Source organism: Aureococcus anophagefferens (assembly GCF_000186865.1).
Source record: "Aureococcus anophagefferens unplaced genomic scaffold AURANscaffold_3, whole genome shotgun sequence".
Lineage (NCBI taxonomy): Eukaryota > Pelagophyceae > Pelagomonadales > Pelagomonadaceae > Aureococcus > Aureococcus anophagefferens.
Genome location: NW_008705563.1, coordinates 2,554,690 through 2,577,588, shown reverse-complemented (window position 1 = coordinate 2,577,588; position 22,899 = coordinate 2,554,690). Strand labels below are relative to the sequence as shown.

Sequence of the window (22,899 nt, the reverse complement as noted above, 5' to 3'; positions counted from 1 at the left end):
TTCGTGGTTCGGCAGCCCCCGGGCCGCAGCCGCCCGCGCGCTCCGCGGGAGGTGCGGCTCCGGCTCCGGCGCGACGTAGCCCGCCCATGTGGCTGAAGCGGAATGGCGGTGGGGGCTCGCAGATCCGGAGCAGCATGGAGCGCGGCCTCGACCGCGCCGGGCGCCTGGGCATCAACACGACGCACGACACGCGCGGGCGGGCGCTCGCGGCGAGCCCGCGGCGCGGCGAATCTCCCGGCCGCGAGGAGTGCAAGGAGGACGTCGAGACGCAGAACCCGGTGGCCCCCGAGGAGCCGGACTCGGCGACGTCGTCGTCGAGCTCGTCGTCGGCGGAGCACAACGTCGGCGGCTTCTTCGGCGAGGCCGGCCGCGGCGGCAGCCTCCAGGAGCACCTGAACCGCCTGAACCTGAGCTGGTCGTCGAGCCTCGAGGACCGGCTGCGGCGCCTGTCGCTGGACAACGTCGGCGCGCGGGAGCTCGTGCGGTTCCTCATGCGGGGCATGCCCGTGCCGGCGACGTTCGGCTACCCGGGCACGGACGGCTCCTGGCTGGCGAACTACGTCGGCTACCTGTCGAACATCAACCCCGTCGTGTCGCCCTTTCTCGCGCACCCCATGCACCCGTTCTCGCGCGTCGAGCGCGCCGTCGTCTGGTACTGCTCGACCATCTTCCTCTTCGCGTGGTCGTTCACGGAGGAGGCGTCGAGCGCCTTCGACGAGCGGGCCCTGGATTCGCACCGCGACGCGTCGCGGTCCTACCTCGCGCTCGCGCGGCGGCAGGAGCTGTCGTTCTACGGCTTCGTGCTCGTGCGCTTCGTCGCGGTCATTTTGTACGCGGTGCTCATCCGCCAGCTCTGCATCTGCCCGTGCCTCTACCGGCGCGTCATCGACGACCTCCACCGGGAGATCGACGCCGACGCGACGGAGCGCCACGCGGCGAAGCTCGTGCGGCGGAAGAAGTTCGGCGACGCCGCGCTCGTCTGGCTCGCGGTCGCGCACACCATGTTCATCGGCTACGTCGTCGCCTGGGTCTGCGCGCGCGAGCGGGGGTCGAACCACGTGACCCTCTCCGAGGTCGGGCGCCGCTGGGCGCTCAACGAGCTCAAGCAGCAGGCCTTCAACCTCGCGTGGCAGTCGCTCCTCTTCCTGGCCCTCTTCCCCGTGCACCGGTCCATGTGGTTCTGCGGCGGGTCCTACCGCGACTACCTCTGCTGCCGGCGGCACGCCTGCGCCTACGCGCGGTCGCCGAACTTCCGCGACGTCAACTTCCCGCGCTGCGTCTCCGACGTGCCGCGGGGCGCCGTGGAGATGATCCAGACGGACGCGATCCCCGCGCCGGACTCGCCGCGCGGCGGCCGGCCCGCCGACTCGTTCAAGGCCAAGAGCTACCCCGTCGACGTGTGCTTCGTGTAATTGTCGGTTCTTCGGAACCCGATGCCGCGGCCGGACGGCTCCGCGCGAGTGTTCGCAGGGGCGCTGGCGCACTGTTGCGAGACCGAGGAGGGCGCGGAAGACGTGCTGCTGGGAGCCGCTGCGGAACACAACACAACCGCAAGGTAGAAGAAGAGCGACTTAGGAGCATCTGGGAGGCGTATCCCCGGGGGGAAGCCGAGCTCACGTCCGTCGATCCGCGTCTAGTTGTGCGTGATGGGGTAGAAGAAGTGGTGGTCGCACGAGTCGAGCTGGGAGTGCATCATCGCGCCCGTGACGCCGAGCATGGCGGCGCGGCCGTTCTGGAGCTCGCAGGTGAGCGCGCGCGTGCGGGCCGTGGGGTCCTCGATCTGGGTCGTGAAGGGGTAGCCGCCGGGGATGGTGCCCGCGGAGCCGTCGTAGCCGCCGGGGAGGTTCTGGGGGCCGCCCGTGTACTCCGTCGCGGGCATGGCGACGGTCTCGGCGATGCCGCCGAAGGCGAGGATCTGCACGAGGCCGAGCGTCGGCACGTTGGCGAGCGCCGGGAAGCCCATGCCGTCCTTGAGGATGTCGGAGAACGCGACGGAGCCATCGAGGTTGATGGAGCCCGGGAAGGTGATGCCGAGCTCCTGGACCATCATGCCGAGGAACGCCATCATGGAGATGCGGCCGTGCTTGATCTCGACGGCGCGGCGGCGCGCGAGGGACTCCTTGTCCTCCCAGAAGAGGCCGGAGGGCTCGATCGGGCCGGGGTCGACGCCGATGGAGTCCTTGACGACGACGGACGCCTTCTGGGTGGCCGGCGCCTGGAAGGCGGCGGCCGGGGCGACGAGGGCGAGGGCGAGGGCGAGCTTCATTGTGATGAGTGAGTGTCTGCGTTGGGGCGGCGCGGTGAGTGGGTGTGGCGCGTTGCGCGGGAGGCAATGGGGAGGCTGCGGGGCAACGGGGGGGGGCTGCGGGGCGGGCAGGGCGCAAGTTGTAGGACGCGGATCGATGCTTGTGCTTTGGATTGAGAAGAGCTCTTGTTCCAAAGATCGCGGGCTGCCACCTGCACGCGCCGCCTCCTTGTGGAAAGATCGGATATTGTTCAACTGAATTGTTTGACTTATTGTTGTTCACCTTGTTGATGTTTCAGGAAGCAGGCCTTTTCATTGGTCGAGAGGCGGCCCCGGAGAGCACAGCCGGCGCCACTCGTCGCCGACAACATGGAGGTGGCGCTTGGGGCCGGCCGCTGCCCCGTCGTCTTTTCCCGGGAAAATTCGGACTTACTGTCCTTCCTTCAGCTCGTCATCGGGGTGCCACCGGACACCCATGGGGCGCTCGGTATCCGGTATGTGGGAGCCCCGGTTGTGGGCCTCGAGCTGCTGCTTGTAGAGCTCGAGCTGCGACTTGTAGGCCGGGTTGGTCGGCGGGTTGAGGTTCGGGGGGCGGTAGTCCGCCCGCTGCTGCGGATAGACGTAGCCCGGCTCGCCCGGCTGCGGCGAACGGCCTCGCTGCTGCGGCGGAGGGCCGTGCTGCTGCGGCGGCGGATAGCCTTGCTGCTGCGGCGGGGGATAGCCCTGCGGCGGGTAGCCCTGCTGCGGCGCGTAGCCTTGCTGCGGCGGGTAGCCCTGCTGCGGCGCGTAGCCCTGCTGCGGCGGGTAGCCCTGCGGCGGCGGGTAGCCCTGCTGCTGCGGCGGGTAGCCCGGCTGTTGCGGGTAGCCCTGCTGCGGCGGGTAGCCCTGCTGCTGCGGCGGGTAGCCCGGCTGCTGCGGCGGATAACCGTAGCCCTGCTGCGGCGGCGGGTAGCCGTAGCCCTGCTGCTGCGGCGGGTAGCCCGGCTGCTGCGGCGGGTAGCCGTAGCCCTGCTGCGGCTGCTGCGGCGGGTAGCCGTAGCCCTGCGGCTGGGGCGCGTAGCCCTGCGGCGCGTAGCCCTGCTGCGGCGGGTATCCCGACTGTTGCTGGTACGGCGCGCCGTACTGCTGAGGCTGCTGCTGCTGGGGCTGCTGGGGCGCCGTCGCCGTCGCCGGCGTGTAGGAGTAGAGAATCGGCTGCGCGGGCTCCGCGGGCGCGGCCGGCTGCGGCGGCGGCGGCGGCGGCGGCGGCGGAGGCGGCGGCGGCGGCGCGGCGGGGGTCTCGCTCATCCGCGTCTCCTCGGGGATCTCGCTGATCTTCCGGCCGTACTCGTCGACGAGCGCCTTGGGCGCCTTCGTCGAGCCCCCGACGATGCTGTGCGGCGACATGTGCTGGGCCCGCGCGTAGGCCGACACCATCTCGCCGGGGTTCGGCTCCTGGGTCGTGTTGCCCTTCATGCGCCGCGCGGCCTCGTAGACCTCGGGCGCCAGGAGGCGGTTGCTGACGGAGTTGGACATGGCGCGGTCAGACGGCGGCGCGGTCGGCTTTGGACTCTTCAAACCCCGACTTTTCACCACGCCATGCTCGCGCCTTTGTTTTGGCACTCTTGAGCGTTGGGTCGTCAAGCGCTGCGCGCGCCGCCGGCTGTCGCGCGCTTGGAGGCTGCTCGGGAGCGCTGCGTGCGCGCGTGACGGGTGCCGCGGGCCAGGAACATGAGCCAGGTGCAATGGGTCTCCTTTGCATTCGACGAATGTTAGCGGGCCGCCGGCGCTCAGACGGGCGGGACGGACGCGCTCGGCGGGGGCATGGGGATGGGGGACTGCGTCGCCGCGCGCTGCATGTCGCTGGGGAAGTGGGAGGCGAAGTCGTCCGGGGGCTGGAGCGTCGCGTCCGGGTGGAACTCGCCGTCGGGCCCCGGCGAGCCCGGTCGCATGTCGTCGCCCATGATGCGCGCCAACACCTCCTGGATGTCCTTCGTCGACGGGTGGTCCGGGCCGAGGTGCTTCATGTAGGTCGCGCAGGCCGCCTGGACGTGCTCCCGCGCCGGGTCGACCTTGCCCGCGAACAGATTCAGCAGGCCCAGCGTGTACTTGGCCTCGCCCGTCGCGATGTGGCCGTCGCCGAGGAGCTTGACGCGCGTGCTCAGGACGTGGTCGAGCATGTCCATGGCCTCCTGCTGCTGCGACTCGCCCAGCGACCCCGCGAGGTCCGCGTTGGACCGCGCGGAGACGAGGAACTTGTACCAGATGTCGACGACCTTGTCGTAGAAGGCCAGCGCGTTCTCGATGCGGTGCTGCGCGTAGAACACGGAGGCCGTGTGGTAGTAGCCCGCGGACGTGTCGATGTGCTCCGGCCCCGCCTCGAGCGACGAGCAGTAGATGTCGTGGCTCAGCTCCACGAGCGCCTGGTCCAGCTTGCCCTGCGCGCTGTACAGTTTCCCGAAATTCCGGTGGAGCTGGCTCCGCAGGTTGTTGCTGCAGTCCGGGTTCTTGAGGATGGACCAGTTCGCCAGGGACAGGAACTCCTCGGCCTGCTGGAAGCGGCCCAGGCCTAAGTTCGCCTCCGCCAGCTGCAGGTACGGCGCGATCATCTCGACGGCGCCTTCCCCGTGGATGTCCTTGAGGAACGCGAGCGCCTGGATCGCGCCCGGCAGGGCGAGCTCGTAGCGGCCGGCGACTAGAAACTTCGACGCCTCCTGGGTGCAGAGATCGATCAGCGCCTTCTTCGACATCTCCATCGTGTACTCGCGCTTCGCGCGGTCCTCCTCGGACCCGACGACGACGGACGGCGCGCGCAGCGGGCCCAGGAGCGGCGCGATCTTGTGCATGATGCCGTGCCAGGCCTCCTCGGCGTGCTCCTTCGTCGCGTAGTAGAGCGTGATGTGCGGCGTCACGCACTGCACGGCCGCGGGCAGCCCCGTGAGCTCGCATCGCGGCAGCTTCCCCTTGGGAAAGGCCAAGGTGTTGAGCGTCAGCAGCCGGTAGGGCGTCTGCGCCTGCGTCTGCGCCATGGCCGCGGCGGCAACACGCCGGGCAGACCTCTCCGAGGAGACGCGGCCGACGCCCTCCGCGCCGCCGACGCCCAGCGCTCGTCGTCGTTGTCCCCCGCACCGTCGATGATATGGTCTGCGTTCACCAGGCAACACAGCGTTTGCGCGCCCGATTGATCAAAGTATGATGGGCTGCCCGTAGCACACACAGCGACTATAATGTCCGACGACGATCATGACGGCGGCCTCGAGGCCGAGCGCGACATGAAGGTCGAGGCGCTGCTCATGGGCAAGTGGCTCAAGGGCCGCGTGCTGCGCGTCGGCCGCGACGGCGAGGTCGACCTGGAGCTCGACGACGGCACGGAGCTCGAGAACGTCGACGAGTCGAAGCTGCGGCGGCCCCGCGAGCCCTCCGGGAAGCTCTCGAGCCGCAAGCGCGCGAGCAGCTGGGAGTGCCTCGAGGCGCTCGCGGTCGACGCGCACGCGCGCCGCGGCGGCGGCGGCCGCCGGCCGTTGCTCCGCGGCGACGTCGAGCGCGAGCGCGACGAGCTGCGGCGCCTCGAGAAGCTCCTGGGCAAGGAGCACGCGCGGGCCTTGCGCGGCGCCTTCGACAAGGCCGACAGCATGCGCGAGGGCGAGCTCGACGTCGACGACTGCCTCGCGGCCTTCAGCCTGCTGCACCGCGTCGCCGTGCGGAGCGACGTGCTCGACTGGCTGCGCAAGCGGGGGCGGCGGTCGCGGAGCCGGCGCACGCTCGACTTCCTCGAGTTCGCCAAGTGCTTCGCGGGCATCTTCCACGACCCGACGGCGGGCCCCGACCCGGCGTCGCGGACGGCGGGCGGCCGCGCGCCGGGCGACGGGCCGGCCCTCTTCGCCGACGAGGCGGCCATCGCCGCGGAGTGGGCGCGGACCCTGGGGCGCAAGCAGCTGCTGAAGCTCGAGGACGCCTTCAAGCGGCGGTGCGCGCCGCACACGGCGGCGCGCGGCGGCGCGGCGTCGCTGGGCAAGGCGCGGCTCGGGCTGCCCGTCGACGACCTGCGGAGCGTGTTCCGGGACGTGGGTTTTGATATTGCGCCGAGCCGCCTGCAGCTCGTGCTCAAGGACAGCGGCCTGAAGCGCGACGACTTCCTGTCGTTCGTCGAATTCGTCTCCGCGTACCACGCGCTCTTCGTCGCGTCGCAGCGGGGCCGCGCGCCCACGGACGCGACGGCGAGCGCGTTGGACAACGTGCGCCCGCCGGCGCGCGCCGTCGACGGCGCCGACGGCCCCTTGCGGCCTTTGGCGGAGATCGCGTCCGTCGTCTTCGCGGAGGAGAAGTGGGAGGGCACGCCGCTCCAGCACGGGAGCCTCGTGCGGCGCCTCTGCGTCGGGCGGTCCGTGCGCATCGGCGAGCTCGTGCGACACGTGCGCGACGCCTTCGAGGCGCTCGACGCGGACCGCCTCGGCCAGCTGCCGGCGAGCCGCGCGGAGACGATTTTGCACAAGTGCAAGCTCGACACGAAGAAGCACCACGCGCTGCGCGACGCCGTGCTCCGCGCCTTCCAGCGGCCCGCGGACGACCACGACGACCGGAGCGACCGGGAGGAGGCCAAGGGCGACGCGGGCTCCGACGGCGACTACGACGACGACGCGTCGCGGCGGCAAAAAAAGTCGAAGAAGTACGCGCCCTTCACCCTCGCGGAATTCTTCTCCATCGCGGGCCACCTCGTCGAGGCCGCGGGCGAGACGGAGGCGACGGTCGCGTCGGCCTTCGCGCGGCTCCGGCTCACGTCGACGCCCGCGGAGGTCCGCGCCGCGGGCGAGCTCGCGGCGCGCTACGTGGCCAACGCGGTCGAGTTCCCGGCGTCGACGCAGTACTGGCGCGTCGCGACGGACAACGCGGCCTTCGCGTCGCGCATCGGGCGCCTGCGGGGCGGCAAGGAGCTCATGGCGGCCATCGGCTTCGGGCAGCGCGTCGTCGACGCGACGTCGAGCAGCGGGTCCAAAAAGCGCGAGTGGCTCGCCATCAAGGGCACGGTGGCCGACGCGCGGCACCGGCCTCTGGACCGCCTGCCCGGCGACACGGTCATGCTCCTCAAGGCGCGGCTCCAGGAGATCGAGGTGTCCCTGGCGACGCATCTGGGCGCTCCTTCGGTGCACGCGGCGCTCCGCGAGATGCGCGAGCACAAGTGCGGGCCCGGCGACCTCAAGGCGGCGGCGGACCTCGCGCACAAGCTCGTGACGAACGTGCTCAAGAACCCGGGCGACCCGCGCGTCTACCGCGTCCGCGCCGAGAACGGCGTCTTGGCGAAAGCCGTGCTGCGCCACACCGGCGGCGCGGCGCTGCTCCGGTCCGTGGGCTTCGGGCCCGACGCGACGAAGGCGTTCTTCGTGCTCGAACTGCGCGGCCAGGCGGATCTGCCCAAGGCGTCGCAGCGGCGCGACTTCTCCTTCCCGAAGCTCGACGGAGAGACCGAGGCGTTCCTCTACCGCGCGCTCGCGGACCTCGAGGACGCGCTGCGGTCCCTCGAGAAGGACGTCGACGAACTCGAGGCCAAGGGCACCAAGGGCGCGGGGCGCAAGGTCGTCGGCAAGGATCGCGCGGGGAAAATCGTGAAGACGTCGGGCGTGTCGGAGCTCGAGTCGATGCTCCGCCGGGGCACGCACGTCCAGCAGGCCCAGCTCCAGATGGCGCGGCGCGCCTTCGCGGCCTACGACGTGGACGGCGACGGCGCGGTGACGCGGAGCGACCTGAAGACCGTGTTTACGAAGCTCGGCAAACCGAGCGACGGCGAGGCGCTGGACCGCTGGATCGCGAAGCACGACGCGGACCGCGACGGCACCGTGTCCCTATCCGATTTCCTGAATGCCCTGGCGCCCATGTTCGCGCTGAGCGTGTCGAAAAAAAAGGCCGCGAAGGAGGCCGCGGACTTCGGCGTCGCCGCGGCCGTCGGCACGCTCCGCGTGTCGTGCACGCTGCGCGAGGCGGCGAACGTCTGCGCCCACGTGCTCCGCACGTTAAAACGCATCATCGACGCGCCGAGCGACGGGAACCACTGGCGCGTCAAGCTGAGCGACGCGGCCTTCGAGCGGGCCGTCGGCCGCCACGCGGGCGGCGTCTCTTTGATGGTCGCGTGCGGCTTCCAGCTCGAAGAAAACGGCGCCGTGCTCGCCCTGCGGTCGCGGGGCGGCGAGAAGTGGGCGAGCGTGCCGGCGGACGTGCTCGAGGAGCTGCGCCTCGTCCGCGCGGAATTGCAGGGCCGCGCGACGGCGCTCGACCACCCGACGGTGTCCGACGTCCGCGCGGTGACCGCGGGCATCCACGGCCTCGGCGGCGACGTGAACACGTGGGTGACCATCGTGTCCATCTGCATCAAGTACTTACGGAACGTGCTCGAGCACCCGACGGCGGACAAGTACCGGCGGCTGTCGACGTCGAACCGCGTCTTCCAGGAGAAGATCCTCGCGGTGCCCGGCGGGCTCAAGCTCTTCGTGGCCCTCGGCTTCCGCGAGGCCGACGGCGGCCTCTTCGTGCTCCCCAAGGACGCGCCCCTGCCCGAGCTCGAGGCGCGGGCCCTCGAGCTCGAGGCCGCGCTGCCGTATCTGAAAGAGCGCGCGGCGCTCGACGCGGCCGCGGCCGCGGGCAGGAAGGTCGACAAGCGGCCCAAGTCCGCGACGACGACGGCCGTCCCCGCGGCGACCAAGGAGCGCCCGAAGAGCGCCGCGCCGTCCTTCGCCAACGCCGCGCGGTCGACGATGCCCGCGCGGTCGTCGACGGCCCGCGCGCACCGCCAGCGCGAGGCGGCCGTCGCGGAGAAGAAGCGCGCGTCTGGAAGCGAAGAAGCTCCGCGACGCCGAGGTCGCCAAGGCGAAGGCGGAGCACGAGGCCGTCAAGGCGAAGAAACTGGCGGACCGCCTCGCGTCGCAGCTCCACGAGCTCAAAACCGCGAAGAAGACCGTCGCGCCGCGCCGCGCGTACGAGGAGGAGCCCGCGCAGAAGCCCATGAAGTTCAGCGGCGCGCGCCCGTCCAAGAGCTCGCGCCTCGACCCGCGCAAGGAGCACGACAAGACGTTCCTGCGGCCCGAGTACGCGCCCGCGCACGCGCCGCAGCAGGGGCCCGTCGTGGACGGCCAGCTCCGGCCCGAGGGCGTCACGGACGTCAAGACGTCGCTCACGGAGCCGGCCAAGGCCGGCGCGACCGTGCTCCACGTCGCGTCGAACGCGGGCTGGAAGGTCGGCTGGAAGGCGCGCGTGGGCCACGTCGGCGGCCTCCAGGAGGAGAAGTTCGTGAGCCGGCTCGGGTCCATCCACCTGAGCGGGCCGCTGCAGTACAACCACGGCGTCGGCGCGCCCGTTGTCATGTTCCGCGCGACGGCCAAGGAGAGGGACACGTTCCGCCGCGCCGCGGCGATCCTCTTCGTCCACAACGACGTTTTGAAACCCGCGATCGACCGCGCGTGCGCGCTCGGCGAGCGGCTCCTCGCGAGCCGGGAGGCCCAGGCCCGCTTCGACGCGCGCGCCGTGCCGCGGTCCACGGTGCTGGCCCACGCGGTCTTCGCGCGCGACGGCGCGGGCCTCGCGGGGTCCGTCGCGCCGCTCGGGTCGCTGCTGCTCCGCGAGGCGCGCGGCGACGACGAGGCGCTCGTGAGCTTCGGCGACGGGTTCACGCTGAGCGACCTGCGGCGCTTGTTCGACCGCGTCGACAAGGACCGCACGGGCTTTTTGACGCCGGCGATGGTCGCGGCGGCGACGCAGGCGGACGCGGACGTCGCGGCGCTTTTCGGCGATCTCGCGCTGGAAGCGCACCGCGACCTCGACTTCGTCGACGACGTCCTGCCCCGGTTCTACCGGCGCGACGCCCGGGACGTGGCGCGCGTCCCGCTGCGCGCGGCGACGTCGCGGGCCGAGGGCGCCTGGGCCTGGCGCCTCGCGGACGGCGCGCGCGCGGACCTGGGCCTCGCGTTCCGCTGCCACCAGACGGACGACGGCTATTTGAGCGCCGACGCGCTGCCCGCGGTTTTCCGGGATCTGGAGGGCGCGTTGGGCTCCGGCGAGGCGCACGCCATGGCGTGCGCGCGCGACGACTACGGCGCGCTGCTCACGTTCGCGGACCTCGTCGACCTCCGCGCGAAGCACTGCGGCGACCTGGGCGTGCCCGTGGACCACGAGGGCCGCTACCTCGGCGGCGGCATCAACGGCTGGCGGCGCCACGTGCTCTGGACGCTGCGGCCGCTCTGGGTCGGCGCCGTCGCGGAGGCGTCGCGCGCGGCGGGCCGGTCGCTCGACGGCGCGCCGGGGCCGGCGTTCGTCGAGAAGCTCCGCCAGGCGGCGGACGTGCGGCCCTTCCTGAACCTGGAGGTGCGGCGGGACGCGAACCTGCGAGACGTCTTCGCGGACGTGGCGACGTCGTCCTTCGACCCGACGCACGACTGCTTCCTCACGTGGCGCCACGTCGAGGCGCTCGTCTTCGGCGACGTCGCCGCGCCGGGGAAATCGAGGAAACCGCCGCCGCCGGCGGAGCTCTTCCGCGCCGGCCCGTCGCCCGTCGTCGCGTCCCTCGCCGGCGCGCCGACGTTCCGCGGGCCCGCCGCCGAGGAGGCGTCTGCGGACCTGGCGCTCGTGCGCGAGGCGCCGCCGCGGCGGCCCCGGGTCCTCGAAGTTGTGGTCGACGACGCGCTCCACGTCGTCTTCTCGCTGACGGACGACGGCGTGCTCGACAGCTGGGACGCCGTGAGCAAGATGCGCAACGGGTCGACGCCGCTCCTCGTCGTGACCCCCGAGCGGACGCCGCGCTACGAGGAGGGCGACGGTGCGGACGACGACGGCGACGCCGCGCCGCTGCCGAAGAAACTGGCGCAGCGACTGCTGGCTCTGGAGCCGGCCTCCCAGATATTGAGCTTCCACGCGGGCGCGCGGACGCTCTGCGTGAACACGACGGCCGGCGACGGCTGCCTGCGGTTCCACGAGGTCGCGACGTTCGGGCGGACGGCGCGCGTGCGCCTCGAGCTGCCGCCCATGCGCGACTTCCGCCTCGGCTTCTTCGACGACCCGGAGGCCTGCCATCTCCCGAACCCGGAGTGGTCCTCGGTCGGCGCCCTCGCGCGCTACGAGTTCGTCGCGGAGGACGGCGTGTTGGTCGGGTCCGTCCATGGCGACGCCGCGCTCCGCGCGTTCGACGCGCGGTCGGGCCTGCTCTGCCAGATCATGCCCGGCCACGCGGCGGCCGTGAGCTGTCTATGCGTCTTGCCGGCGCTGCGGTTGTGCGCCACGGGCTCCGTGGACGCGACGCTGCGGGTCTGGGACCGGCCGCGGCGCTTCGGCGGCGCGCGCGGCGCGCCGCCGGGCCCGGACTTTGTGCGGAAGGCGCGGGAGATCCTCGGGGCCGCCGCGCAAGCCGTGGGTCTCGAGCCCGGCTGGCGCATCGGCACCATCACGTCCATCTTCGAGGCGTCGGAGATCACGGGCGAGGGCGATTTGGTCGAGGTCGAGTTCGACGACGACGGGTCGCTGGAACTGTGGGACCCTTTAAAGGTCCACGAGGCGCCGACGGAGAACAACGCGTCGACCTACGCGCGCGCGAAGGTCGCCAAGCACGCGCGCGTCGCCGTCTACCACGACCGGAGGCGCGCGTCCGTCGCCAAGCTCTTCGGGTCCCTCGACGCGAGGGGCGCGGGCGCGATCGCGGCGGACGCGTTCGCCGACGCGTTCGCGGAACTGCGAAACGCCGTCATCGACTTTGGCGACGACACGGACGACAAGGGCTACGCCTACGTCGACCCGCGCGCCGTCGCCCTCGCGCTCGACGTCGACGGCGACGGCTTCGTCACGGCGAGCGCGGTCGAGAATTTCGTCGCCGGGACGCGGCGGGGCGTCGTCTCCGCGCGGCGGCGGCTGCGGGGCCACGAGGGCGCCGTGACGGCCCTCGCATTCCTGCCGCACGCGTCCCTCCTGGCGTCGGCCTCCGCCGACGGCACGCTGCGCCTCTGGGACCCGCGCGACGCGTCTTTAGGGCTCGTCTCCGCGACGTTCCTGCCGCACGTCTGCGGGTCGCCGGGCTACTACCGGCCCCTCGCCGACGAGTGGACGCGCCGCAATCCACAGCGAGCGGCGCTGCACCTCGCCGGCGTCGCGAGTCCCGAAGCAGGCTCGCCCTTCGCGGACAAGCGGGCCAAGTTCTCCGCGACGAAGCTCCTCGCCGTGTCTCTGGCGTCGACATACGCGCGGTCGCGCGTCGCCGTCCCCGACGTCGCCGCGAAGCGCGCGGCGGAGCTCGACGAGCGCTTCGCCCGCGACGACGGCCCGCACCGCGCGCGGGGCCTGCTCTACCTCCTCGACGACGGCGTCGTGCTGGCCGCGCCGTGCGACCGCTTCGACGCGCGGAGCGCGCTGCTCCGCGTGGAGGACGCGGCCTTGTTCGAGGTCGGCGCGGACCCGGCGCTGACGGCGGCGTTCCACGCGCGGGAGCGGATCCTGCGCGTGGCCTACGTCGCGTCGTCCGTGCACCCGAACGTGAAGACCATCGCGGACGCGATGGCCGCGTCGTCGGGCGACTTCCACCTGCTCACGAAGCCCCGCGGCGGCGACGTCGACACGCTGCGCAAGCTCGCCGTGGACCTCGTGCTCTTCTGCCGCTGCGGCGAGGACCCCAAGGAGGACTGCCGCCACGTCGTCGAGGACGCGCGGCGCCGCGACCGCGGCCCGCTCGGCGGCGCGCGCGCGTTCCTCGACGGTGGCGCCCCCGGCGGCGCCCAGGCCGTCGAGACCTTGGCGGCGGAGGTCGCGGCGACGGCGCCCGACGGGAAGACGCGCCGGAGCGTCGTGTGCTTCGCGCTCGCGCGGTGCGCGCTCGGGAGCCGGCGCGACCGCGCGCACGTCGCGGACGATGTGGACAAGGACCGCGACGCGCTGGCGGCCCACGCGACGCTCAACGCCTGGCGGTCGTCGCTCCACGCCTTCCGCGTGGCCCTCGTGGACCAGCGGCGCGGCGTGGAGGCGTCGCGCGCCGCGGAGGTCGCCGTCGAGCAGCGAGTCGCCGACGGGGCAGCAAAAGGGTGATTCAACGTCGCTTCAACGTGAGTGTTCCGCGAGCGCGCGTTTCGGAAATAGCACCCACGCTTCGAGAGCGCTCCGAGAGATGATCGCTCGTCCAAAAATCAGCCGAAACGAGCGGAAAACGACCGAGATAGGAAGGAGCCTTTGAAGTTGGGAATTTCGCACCCTTTTGCTGCCCAGGTCGCCGACGCGACGCGCGACGTCGTGTTGCGGACGGGCGCGCCGCCCCGGCGCCACGCCCTGCGGGGCGCCTTCGACGACGCCGTCCTGTTGCGGGCGACGCACGCCGACGCGCGGGCGAAGCGGCGCTTCTACTGCGGCGTCGCGTTCCGGAATCTGGCGACGCGCGAGGGCCGGAGCCGGCTCCAGCTCGACCGCCTCGCGGCGGAGGTGCGCGAGCTCGGCGCCCTCGAAGACGACCTGGGCCTGGACGCGTTGGCGCCCTCGACGCTCCTCGGCCTCCGCGAGTTCTTAGAGGTCGTGGACCGGCGCGCGCGGACGCGCGCGGCCGCGCCGAGCGCGTTCCTGCTGCGGCGGCCCGTGGCCCAGGCGCCCCGGGACCTGCCCATGGACGAGGACGTCGACGGCGCGGGCTTCGAGGACGCGGTCCTGGCGGGGGACCTCCAGGCGGGCGCGCGCGACGCGTGCGCGACGATCGCGGCGCGCGTCGACGCTTTGCAGCGCGACGGCGACGCGGGCTGGCTCGAGCGCTGGGCGCGCTGCGGCGAGGCCGCGGCCTGGTGCGACCACGTGCGCGCGGCGCGCCTCGAGGCCCTCGCGGCGTCGTCGCCGGCGCTGGTGCGCGTGGACCGGGCGTTGAACGCGCGCGCGCGGCCGGCGCTCGAGCCGCGGCTCCCGCGCGACGAGACCGCCCCTTTCGAGGCCTGGCGGGCGAGCGACCGGCGCTACCGCGTCACGGACTGCGACTACCGGCGGCCCTCCTGCGGCGCCGACGACGGCGTCTGCTACTTCGGCGAGGTATCGTCCACGTCCGGCGACGCGGAGCGGCGCGCCGCGACGTTATTGGAGCTGACCAGCGACCTCTCGGGCGAGCAGCAGCACGCGACGCAGCGCCTCGTGTCGTCGGAGGATTTAGCGTCGTGCCCGGGCATCCTGCGGGGGCTCGTCGCGTCCTTCGACGAGGCGACGCGGCCCGCGCGGTGGTTGGCCTTCGACCGCTTCGAGGGCTCGACGAGTTTGCGCCACCTCCTGGACACGCGCGGGGGGCTGGGGCTCGACCTCGGCCACGTCGCCCGGTTCTGGATCGGCCAGGTCGTCGAGGCCGTGGCCCACTGCCACGCCTTCGGGGTCCTCGTGCGGACCTTGGGGAGCGAGCGCGTGCTCGTCGCGGCCGGCGGCGGCGCGGTCAAGGTCGTGCTCGCCGCGCCGGGCCAGCTCGACGCCCGGGGGTATTTGGACGGCGGCCGGCCGTTGACCCTGTCGCCGACTTCGCCCCAGACGCCGCCCGAGGCGCTCGTCGTCGAGACGCGGACGGGCGCGTCGTCCGACGCGGACGTCGACGCGACGGCGGCCGAGCGGCGGGCGTCCGACGCGCCGCGGCCGCGGTCGGCGAAGACCTGGCGCTGCTCCGACGAGGCGTCGACGGCGAAATGGGACACGTGGCTCGTCGGCGTGCTCATGGCCGAGGTCGTCTCGGGGTCTCGGCCCGCGGCGTTCTTCGACGAGTTCCGCAAATTCCTGCGGCGCCGCGACGCGGGCCTCGACGCGCGGACGCGCGACGTCGCCGGCGGGTCCCTGCGCCGCGCGGCGGAGAGCTTCCACTACTGCCCCTTCTACGCGGAGCGCGAGGCGGCCGCGGGCGACGACGACGACGCGCGGCGGCGGGACCTCGGCGGCGGCGGCGCGGCGCTCGCGGCGGACGGCACGCTGCCCGACGCGTCCTTCAAGGCGAAGGGCTACCTTCGGGCCATGCGCGACGGCGAGCTCGGCGCGATCTGGCGCGCGGGGGACGCGTCGCCGTCCGCGGACGCGAACGACATCGTCGCCGCGCTCCGCAACGACGTCTCTTTGCGGTCGCGGACCGGAGCTTCCGGCCCGGCTACGACGCGAGCGTCGCGCGCGAGGACCTGGCGTCGGAGATCCTCGCGGCCCTCGAGGCGGAGGCGCCGCACGCGGACGCGCCCGTCGCCGCGGAGGCGCTCGAGGCCGTGCTCCGCGACGGCTTCGGCTTCTCGCTCCGCGAGGGCGAGGCGAAGGTCCTCGCGGACGCGACGGGCGGCGACCGGCGGGCCATCTTCGCCGCGCTCGCCGAGGGCGGCGGCTCCCGGCGGCTCACGGGCCCCGCGTCCTGCGTCGCCGCGTGTCTGCGGGTCGACCCGCGCGACCGGCCCGACGCGCGGGACCTGGACCGGGGCCGCTTCTTCCGCCTCGAGGAGCGCGAGGTGCGCCGCGCGGCCGACGACGCGGAGCTCTATGTGATGGGCAAGGCGGAGCCGCGGCGCTGGTTCCGGGTCCACGTCCTCGAGCCGCTCGAGGCGCTCGAGGCCGCGCTTGGACGACGGCCGCGTCACCGTGCCCCACCTGAGCCGCTTCGCCGACGCCGTCGACGGCGTCGCGGACGTCGCCCGGGGCACGGCGTCCGTCGCGCCGCGGTCGGGCGACGCGCCGGCGGACGCCGCGCGGCGGCGGCGCGTCAACGCGGGCGTGTGCGCCTTGATGGTCGACGACGCCGCGGTGCTCGACCGCTGCCTCGACGCGGCGCTGCGCGTGCAGGACCTCGACCTCGCGCGCCTCGTGCCCAGGAAGCACTACTGCCCGGGGGACCGCGCGCACTCGCTCGGGGAGCGCGTGATCTGCCGCGTCGGCGAGTGTTTGCGCGACGTCCTCGTGCTCCTGCACGACCCGGAGGCGCCCGTCGCGGACCACATGGAGGCCGTCGTCCGCGTCGCGGCGAAGCTGCTGACGGCCGACGCGGGCCTGCCCCGGGGCGCCGTCGACGACGACGTCGGCGAGGCGTTTACCGCGGTGGCGCCGGCCCATCTCGCGACGATCGTCAACGCGGCGCGCGCGCTGAGCCGCCCGGGCGGCGGGTCCTCGGTGAAGCGGGGCGCGACGAAGGCCTTCGCGGCGCTGTTCCGCCTGGAGCCGACGCAGGACGACGCCGCGCGGCAGCTCGCGGCCATGGACGTCGTCGACCAATTGCTGCCGCTCGCGGGCGACGAGCACGTCGCGGAGGTCCGCGTCGCGGCGCTGCAGTGCTGCCTCAACGCGACGACCTGCGGCTTCGACGAGCTGCGGGCCGCGGAGGGCACGCCGGAGTACGCGGACGCGCTCCGGGGGCCGCGCGTCGCGCTCGCGCGCCGCTTTTCGGAGGCGCCGTGGGTCGCGGCGCTCGCGCGAACCATCCGGTCGCCGAGCGCGACGCCCGCGGAGCTCGACGTCGCCTTCGAGGCCTTGGGCGTGCTCGCGGCGCAGGGCGACGTGGGCCAGCGCCACTTCGGGGCCGGCGGCGCGCTGCCGGCGCTCGTCTTCGTGCTCAACCGCGGCGGCAACACGACGAGCGACCGGCGGCAGGACACGTGCGAGGCCGGGGGCACGACGCACCGGCTCCTGGACCCCTTCGGCGTGCCGGGCGGGTCGCGGGCGGACCTCGCGCGGCGCGTGCTGGGCCTCATCCTCCGCGGCGACGGCGCGTTCAAGCGCGTCCTCGAGAAGGCCCACCCCTATCTCTGCGGGCCGGGCGGGGGGCTGTTTTGATAAGCTTTTGGGAAGTGGCGATCTTAATAAGCCCCTTGCCCCGCGCCATTCAGCGCTCATATGAATCTATATCTGCGTTTAACCGCTGGCGTTCATCTCCTCGAACACGGCGCTGGACTCTTCGTCGCCGTTGGCGGCGGCGCGCGCGAACCAGCGCTTGGCTTCGTCGAGATCGCGTGCAACGCCCTCTTCGTGCACGTAGCATTTTCCTGTAGTGTACATAGCATGTGTGTGGCCGCGATCAGCGGCGGCTTTCAACAAAGTGAATGCCTCTTCATGACGCTCGTCTTCCCGCAGCATCATTCCGAAGTTGTATCGACCCTGCACACTTCCCTTATCACTTGCAATTCGATAGAGCTGCATCGCCTTCTTCTTATCCACCTTGCCGCCCCGTCCAGTATCGTACAGATATCCAAGAAACACCATCGCCTCCACGCACCCGAGCTCCACGGCACGTTTCAAGATTTTCACGCACTTCTTCTGGTTTCTTATGATCCCGAAATTTCCCTGGTCGTAGAATTGCGCCAGCTGCCACATCGCTTCCGGAATATCGTTCTCTACATGGCGACGAAGGCGAGCCAGAAGCTCAGCATTGTCCTTTGCCAACGGCACACGACAGAGAGGACACGCTTCGTTTTTGGTCTTGGCATGGCACGAATCACATATTGCTAGACAGCAGCAGAATTGAAGATAAGGAGCATCATTCACGTCCCATTCTTCCATGCAGATCGGGCACCGCGACCCAAACCGCGCCCCGTACGTCGGCTCCGGCTCCGGGTTCGCCTCGCGTCGCGCGCGGGCGGCCTCGTGCTCCGCGGCGATGCGCGCGCGGACCTCGTCGGCGTGCGACCGCGGCGCGGGGCCGTAGAAAATTTCCCGCGGCGGCGAGGGGGGCGTCGGCGCCTCGGCCCGCGCGGCCTCCGCCGCGCGCTCGTCCCGGATCTTTTTGCAAGCCTGCCGGTGGCCACGGTCGCGCCAATCGATGCGTTGGCAGGCGACCGTGCAGTATTGCGTCGTGCCACAGGGGCAGTTCAGCAAGGTCTTCGGTTTGGCACCACAAATGGTGCAGGTCAGGCGAAGCCGGAGCTCTTTGACCCGCGCCTTCTGCGCCTCGAATTCCCTCTGCTTGATCTGCCAGTCCATGACGCCGTCGACGTGCGTCGCCCGGGGCCGCGCCGCCAGCGCCTCGCTGAGGTCGCCCATCGCATCGATCATGCGCCCTCGGAGCTGCTCGAAGTCGTCGGCCAAGATGACCGCGTCCTCATCCAATCCAGCTCGTAACCAGCCCGAGTGCCTCGAGTTCGTCAGCGCCCGTTGGCTGTCATCGAAGGCGCTCCGCAGGTTGTCGCGCCCGCCGAGCGCGAGGCGGCACGAGGCCCGCGAGAAGAGGCACTTCGCGAGCAGCGCCTGCGTCGCGCAGCAGGGTCCCAGCGCCGGGTCCCGCAGCGCCCCGTCGAGCACGCCCAGGATGTCGTCGTAGGCCACGACCGCGTTCTCGTGATCCCCCGCCTGCTCGACGGCCCGCGCGGCCTCGCGCCGCGCGTCGAGCTCCAGGACCCGCTCGTGGCTCAGCGCGGGCCGCCACCAGGACAGCGACGTCACGTCGCCGACGTTCTCCTCGTCGAAAATCAGCACGCGGCAGGCGTAGCCCCCGCTGTCGTGCTCGCAGCGCACGAGCAGGGGCTTGTCGCGGATCGACCAGGGGTCTCCTTCCACCATGCGCCGCATGTTCTCCGCGAAGGCGCGGTGCTCCTCGTAGGCGACCTCGATGCGCGCGCCTGCGACAATAATGGCCGTCTTTTTTGGGGGGGAACTCGCGCGTTCCTGTCTCGGGAAAACGTCGCGCGTCGCGCGAAACCGTCTCGTTACGCGGGCGCGAGACGGTCCCAGCCGCGCTCCGCGAGATCCTCGCGGCTCTGGCAGGACATGGTGCCGTCCTCCCGCGTGCAGACCGCCAGCAGCAGATTCTCCGACGTGCCCTCGACGGTCCAGTAGTGGCGGCCGCCCGGCGCGGTGACGTTCGCCGTGTAGATCCACCGCAAACCGGGAAAGAGCGCGCAGCCCTTCTCGCCGACGCCCTCCCAGAAGCCCTCCTGCTCCATGAGGCTCTCGATGAAGGCCGTCGCCTCGTCCTGGGGGATGTACATCTCCCGCGGCGCGGCGCCGGGCGAGAGCCGCTCGTGCCCGGCCTCCTCGTCGACGTCGGTTAACTCATGGTTTTCGCCCTGTGCGTCGCTTCGAACGTCATCGGCCATGGATTATATAGTCGCGGGCGGGTCTCGACGGGTGCGTCCCCCCGCGTGCTGAAAAACTGCCACTGATTTTAGTGGAGGCTTTGCAGCACCATCCGCGCCACCGCGCGCATCTCCGACGCGCGCGAGGTTTTGGCGCACCCGCCGCGCATCTCAGACGGCGCGCGCGCACGTTTCGATGTCCAATTACCCCCTCATGGCGTCGCTCCTCGGCGCCTCGCCGTTGAAAAAGAAGAAGAAGCCGAAGATCGTCGGCCTCTACACGGCCAAGGAGTCCGGCGCGCCGATGAGATCGCACCGCAATGTGACGCTCGTCGAGGGCGCGGGCATCGCGGGCGACCGCTACGCCCATCTCACGGGCTCCTATTCGGCGTTCCGCCGGTCGCTCCGCGAGCCCGGCGCGCGCGAGCCCGGCCGCCAGCTGACGATCGTGAGCGCCGACGGCATCGACGCGGCTTTGAAAGCCGCGGGCCTCGAGGGCGCGCTCGCGCCGCGGCGGTCCTACGGCGACTTCCGGAGAAACGTCGTCGTCCGCGGTCTCTCCGCGGAGGAACTCATGGCCTTCCAGGGCCGCGAGCTCCGGCTCGGCGACGAGTGCCGCGTCTTCGTGCATCGGCATTGCGTCCCCTGCATCTACAACGAGAAGCTCTGCGGCCGCGAGGGCCAGGTCGAGGCCATCTGGGACGCGTCGGGCGTGTCGTGCGAGGTCCTCGTCGGCGGATCGCTCTCCGTGTCCGACGCCGTCGAACCCGCGCCGCCCGACTCCGCGGGCCACAGCACGGCGCGCGACCTCGGGGACCAGCCGCCCGGCTACTTCGAGCGGCCGTCGCGGCGGACCGCGGCGACGGTCGCCGACGCGCGGCGGGCCGCGGACCTCGCGCTGAAAGATCTCGCGAAGACGGACCTCGCCGGGGCGATCCGCGTCGAGCGCGCCTACGCGGCCGTCGGCCTGCGCTTCTGGCCCAAGGCCTCCTTCGAGAGCGAGCTCGCGGCGCACCGCCGCGCGGCCATCCGCGCGGGCCTCGTCGTCGGCTGCATCATCGTCGCCGCGGGCGCCATCGCGCTGCTCTAGATCCCCTTAGAGAGGCCAATCCAACGTCGCCGCCGCGGCCCGCCGGCGGCGCGGGCGCCGTCGCGCTGCTCTAGAATCCGAGATAAAGTTAGCAAATTAAAGAGCGAATTTTTTAGACGGTCGCGGCCTGGTGGATCCGGATGGCGAGCGTGGCGAACAAGAGCCCGAGGATGGCGATCTGCGGGTGGCAGAGGACCGAGGCGAAGTGCCGGTCCCTGAGCTCGGCCCTCAGGGCGGCGGGCGTGAGCGGGACGCGGTGGAGGAAGACGTGGGCGATCAGGATGAGCGGCAGCCACAGGATCTGGTCCGTCTTCGCGAAGGTCCGCGTGAGCCCCGCGACCATGGCCGTCGCCGGCGGCACGAAGAACGGGTGCCACATGTAGCCGAAGAGGGCCTTGGCGCCGAGTTCGCTGAAGAAGGTCGGCGTCGCCGGGCACCAGTAGACGTAGGAGCCTAAAATCGCCGCCGCGACGGTTTCGTCGAAGAGCAGGTACGCGACGCGCGCGACGCCGCCGAGGCCGCCGAGGCGCCGCGTCGCGCGCGCGAGCGGGAAGGCGACGAGGCAGCCGCTGTTCAGGGAGCAGCTCGCGAGCTGGAAGAGCGTCGGCAGCACACCCGTGTCCAGCGTCCGCCGGGGCCCGTCGAGCGTCTTCGGGCGCTGCGCGGTGCGCGCGACGCACGTGACCACAACGACGTTCGCGAGGAGCACGCCGGCGGACCAGCGCGCGGCCGTCGCGGCGCCGACGGCTATAACGTCCGCCGGCGGCGGGTCCGCCGCCCCGGCGGGCTGGACGCGGTGGCGCCGCGCGGGCACGCACGGCGGCCGCGCGAGGAGGACGTCCTCGCGCTTCTCGCTCCGCGCGGAGCACCTGAGCGTGCCGAGGTTCATCGGCATGAGCAAGGGCCACACCACGTAATAATAGGCCGACTTGACGAAGTAGTTGAGCGGCTTGAGCTGGCCGACCTTCGTCGAGTAGTACGCGTCGCCGTTCTCGTAGACGTCGACGAAGCGCAAGAACACGTGGAGCGCCGCGACCGCGAGGGGCAGCCAGCGCTCCGCGGCCCGCGGCGCCAGCTTCCGCTCGGCAAAAAAACCGACGAGGCGGCACCAGGCGAGGCTGATGATGAACCACTTGGTCCGCGTGAGGTTCACGAAGTTCATCGACCCCTTCAACCCGCAGCCCCCGAGGCAGATCCCCACGACCTCGAAGCTGCCCCAGACCATCTTCTTCAGCGCGTCGAGCACGACCATGGCAAAGTAGAGGCGCGCGAGGGGCCCGAGGCGGTCGCCGAGCGCCTGCGCGGTCCTGCCCGCGCGCCGGTTCCGCAGGTCTCCTAAACCGGCGAAGAGCCAGAACATGCGCATCGCGAAGCCCGCGCTGAACAGGCTCCGAAAGACCCACATGGCGCCGTCCGGGTGCGCCTCCGTCTCGCCGAAGCCGAAGTGCGCCACGAGCACCGCGAGCGTGCCCGTCGCGTAGCACCAGTTCGTGATGTGCCGCGAGTGCGGGCCGCCGGGCGCGTCCGCGGGCGCCGCCCGGTCCGTCCTCTTCTTGAAGAAGGCCATGGAGTCGTCGCCGTCGTCGGCGGCCTCGTCGAGCGCCGCGGCCAGCGACTTGCCGGGCGTCGGCACCTGTGTGGAAGTCAACCACTGGTTTGGGGGCCCCCCACCAAACTTCAGAACTCTCTATCTCGGCCAATTCGAAGTCGAATCGGCTGATTTTTGGACGGATCGATCGATCTCGTCGAGTTCTCGAAGCACAGCGAAAGAGTCTGGTCCAAACCGTTCGATTAAGCGCACATTGAAGTCGGGTTGAAGATTTGATTTCCACACAGGTCGGCACTGGGCTCGTCGCGATGGACGCGACCTTCCTCCCCTTGGGCGTGGCCCAGGGGAACGCGAAGGGACTCCGCGGGTCCTCGCGGACGCTCTCCGCGGACTGGAGCACGGCCTTGGAGTCGAAGCGGAGGCACTGCGGCGTCGCGGGCTCCTTGGCCTCGTCCGCGGCCGCGGACGGCGGCGGCGCCGCGGCCGCGAGCGCGACGATCGCCGCGTCGAAGGCGCGGACGTCGGCGTCGCCGTCGCCGTTGGCCTCCTTCGCCGGCGCGAGGGACGCGAGCCACGTCGCGCGGCCGCCGGGGACCAGGGGCTCGACCGTCGGCAGCGTCACGCGGCCGAGCATGCCGTCGCCGATCTCGACGAACGTCGCGACGCCGCGATGCTCCGCGAGGAAGCGCGCCGTTTTCACGTACTCGACGCGCTGGGTCATGTGGGCGGCCCAGTGGGCGCCGGACCGCAGCGCCGCGACGTCCGCGGGCGCGCCCGTCACCGTGGACACGACGAGCGTCGCCCCGTTCGGCCGCGCGTCCGTCAGGATCGCCGCCACGTCCGCGGCCAGCTGGTCGGCGATGGGCCGCAGCCGCCGGCTGTGGTCCGCGTGGGACGTGCCCCGCACGCGCCGCGGCCGCGCCTTGGTCCCGGACTCGCGGAGCGCGACGACGACTTTCGCCACGGCCCGCGCGTCGCCCGAGAGCACGGTGGACCCCGCGCCGTGACCGCGCCGACCTCGCAGACCTCGAAGTCGCGCAGTCCG

At 71.9% G+C, this 22,899-nt stretch overlaps 5 protein-coding genes across 5 annotated transcripts in view; 1 reads left to right on the top strand and 4 right to left on the bottom strand.

Annotated features, from left to right (window-relative positions):
• Positions 1-1,633: 1,633 nt before the first annotated feature.
• LHC6 (putative plastid light harvesting protein) lies at positions 1,634-2,266 on the bottom strand (the record flags this gene model as incomplete). Its single annotated transcript, XM_009035565.1, has 1 exon — positions 1,634-2,266. The coding sequence occupies one exon, from the start codon at positions 2,264-2,266 to the stop codon at positions 1,634-1,636; it is 633 nt and encodes a 210-aa protein (XP_009033813.1).
• Positions 2,267-2,674: 408 nt separating this feature from the next.
• On the bottom strand, positions 2,675-3,841 carry AURANDRAFT_70950 (hypothetical protein; the record flags this gene model as incomplete). The annotated part of the gene is made up of 1 exon (XM_009035564.1): positions 2,675-3,841. One exon carries the CDS (start codon positions 3,758-3,760, stop codon positions 2,675-2,677), a length of 1,086 nt encoding a protein of 361 aa, XP_009033812.1.
• A 626-nt stretch (positions 3,842-4,467) lies between these two features.
• AURANDRAFT_4228 (hypothetical protein) lies at positions 4,468-5,202 on the bottom strand (the record flags this gene model as incomplete). Its single annotated transcript, XM_009035289.1, has 1 exon — positions 4,468-5,202. A coding segment is annotated over one exon (735 nt), but the record flags the coding sequence as incomplete, so codon positions are not given.
• A 2,655-nt stretch (positions 5,203-7,857) lies between these two features.
• On the top strand, positions 7,858-9,961 carry AURANDRAFT_21046 (hypothetical protein; the record flags this gene model as incomplete). The annotated part of the gene is made up of 2 exons (XM_009035628.1): positions 7,858-8,093; positions 9,862-9,961. Coding segments are annotated over 2 exons (336 nt in total), but the record flags the coding sequence as incomplete, so codon positions are not given.
• A 7,082-nt stretch (positions 9,962-17,043) lies between these two features.
• Positions 17,044-22,899, bottom strand: part of AURANDRAFT_70949 (hypothetical protein) — a gene marked incomplete at both ends in the record, with an annotated part of 6,335 nt that continues 479 nt past the window's right edge. Inside the window, 6 exons of the mRNA XM_009035563.1 lie at positions 17,044-17,578; positions 17,742-17,935; positions 18,077-18,759; positions 18,864-19,113; positions 20,424-21,938; positions 22,150-22,871. Of these exons, the coding sequence (XP_009033811.1) occupies positions 17,539-17,578; positions 17,742-17,935; positions 18,077-18,759; positions 18,864-19,113; positions 20,424-21,938; positions 22,150-22,871 (3,404 nt within the window). The remainder of the gene's footprint in view (positions 17,579-17,741; positions 17,936-18,076; positions 18,760-18,863; positions 19,114-20,423; positions 21,939-22,149; positions 22,872-22,899) is intronic.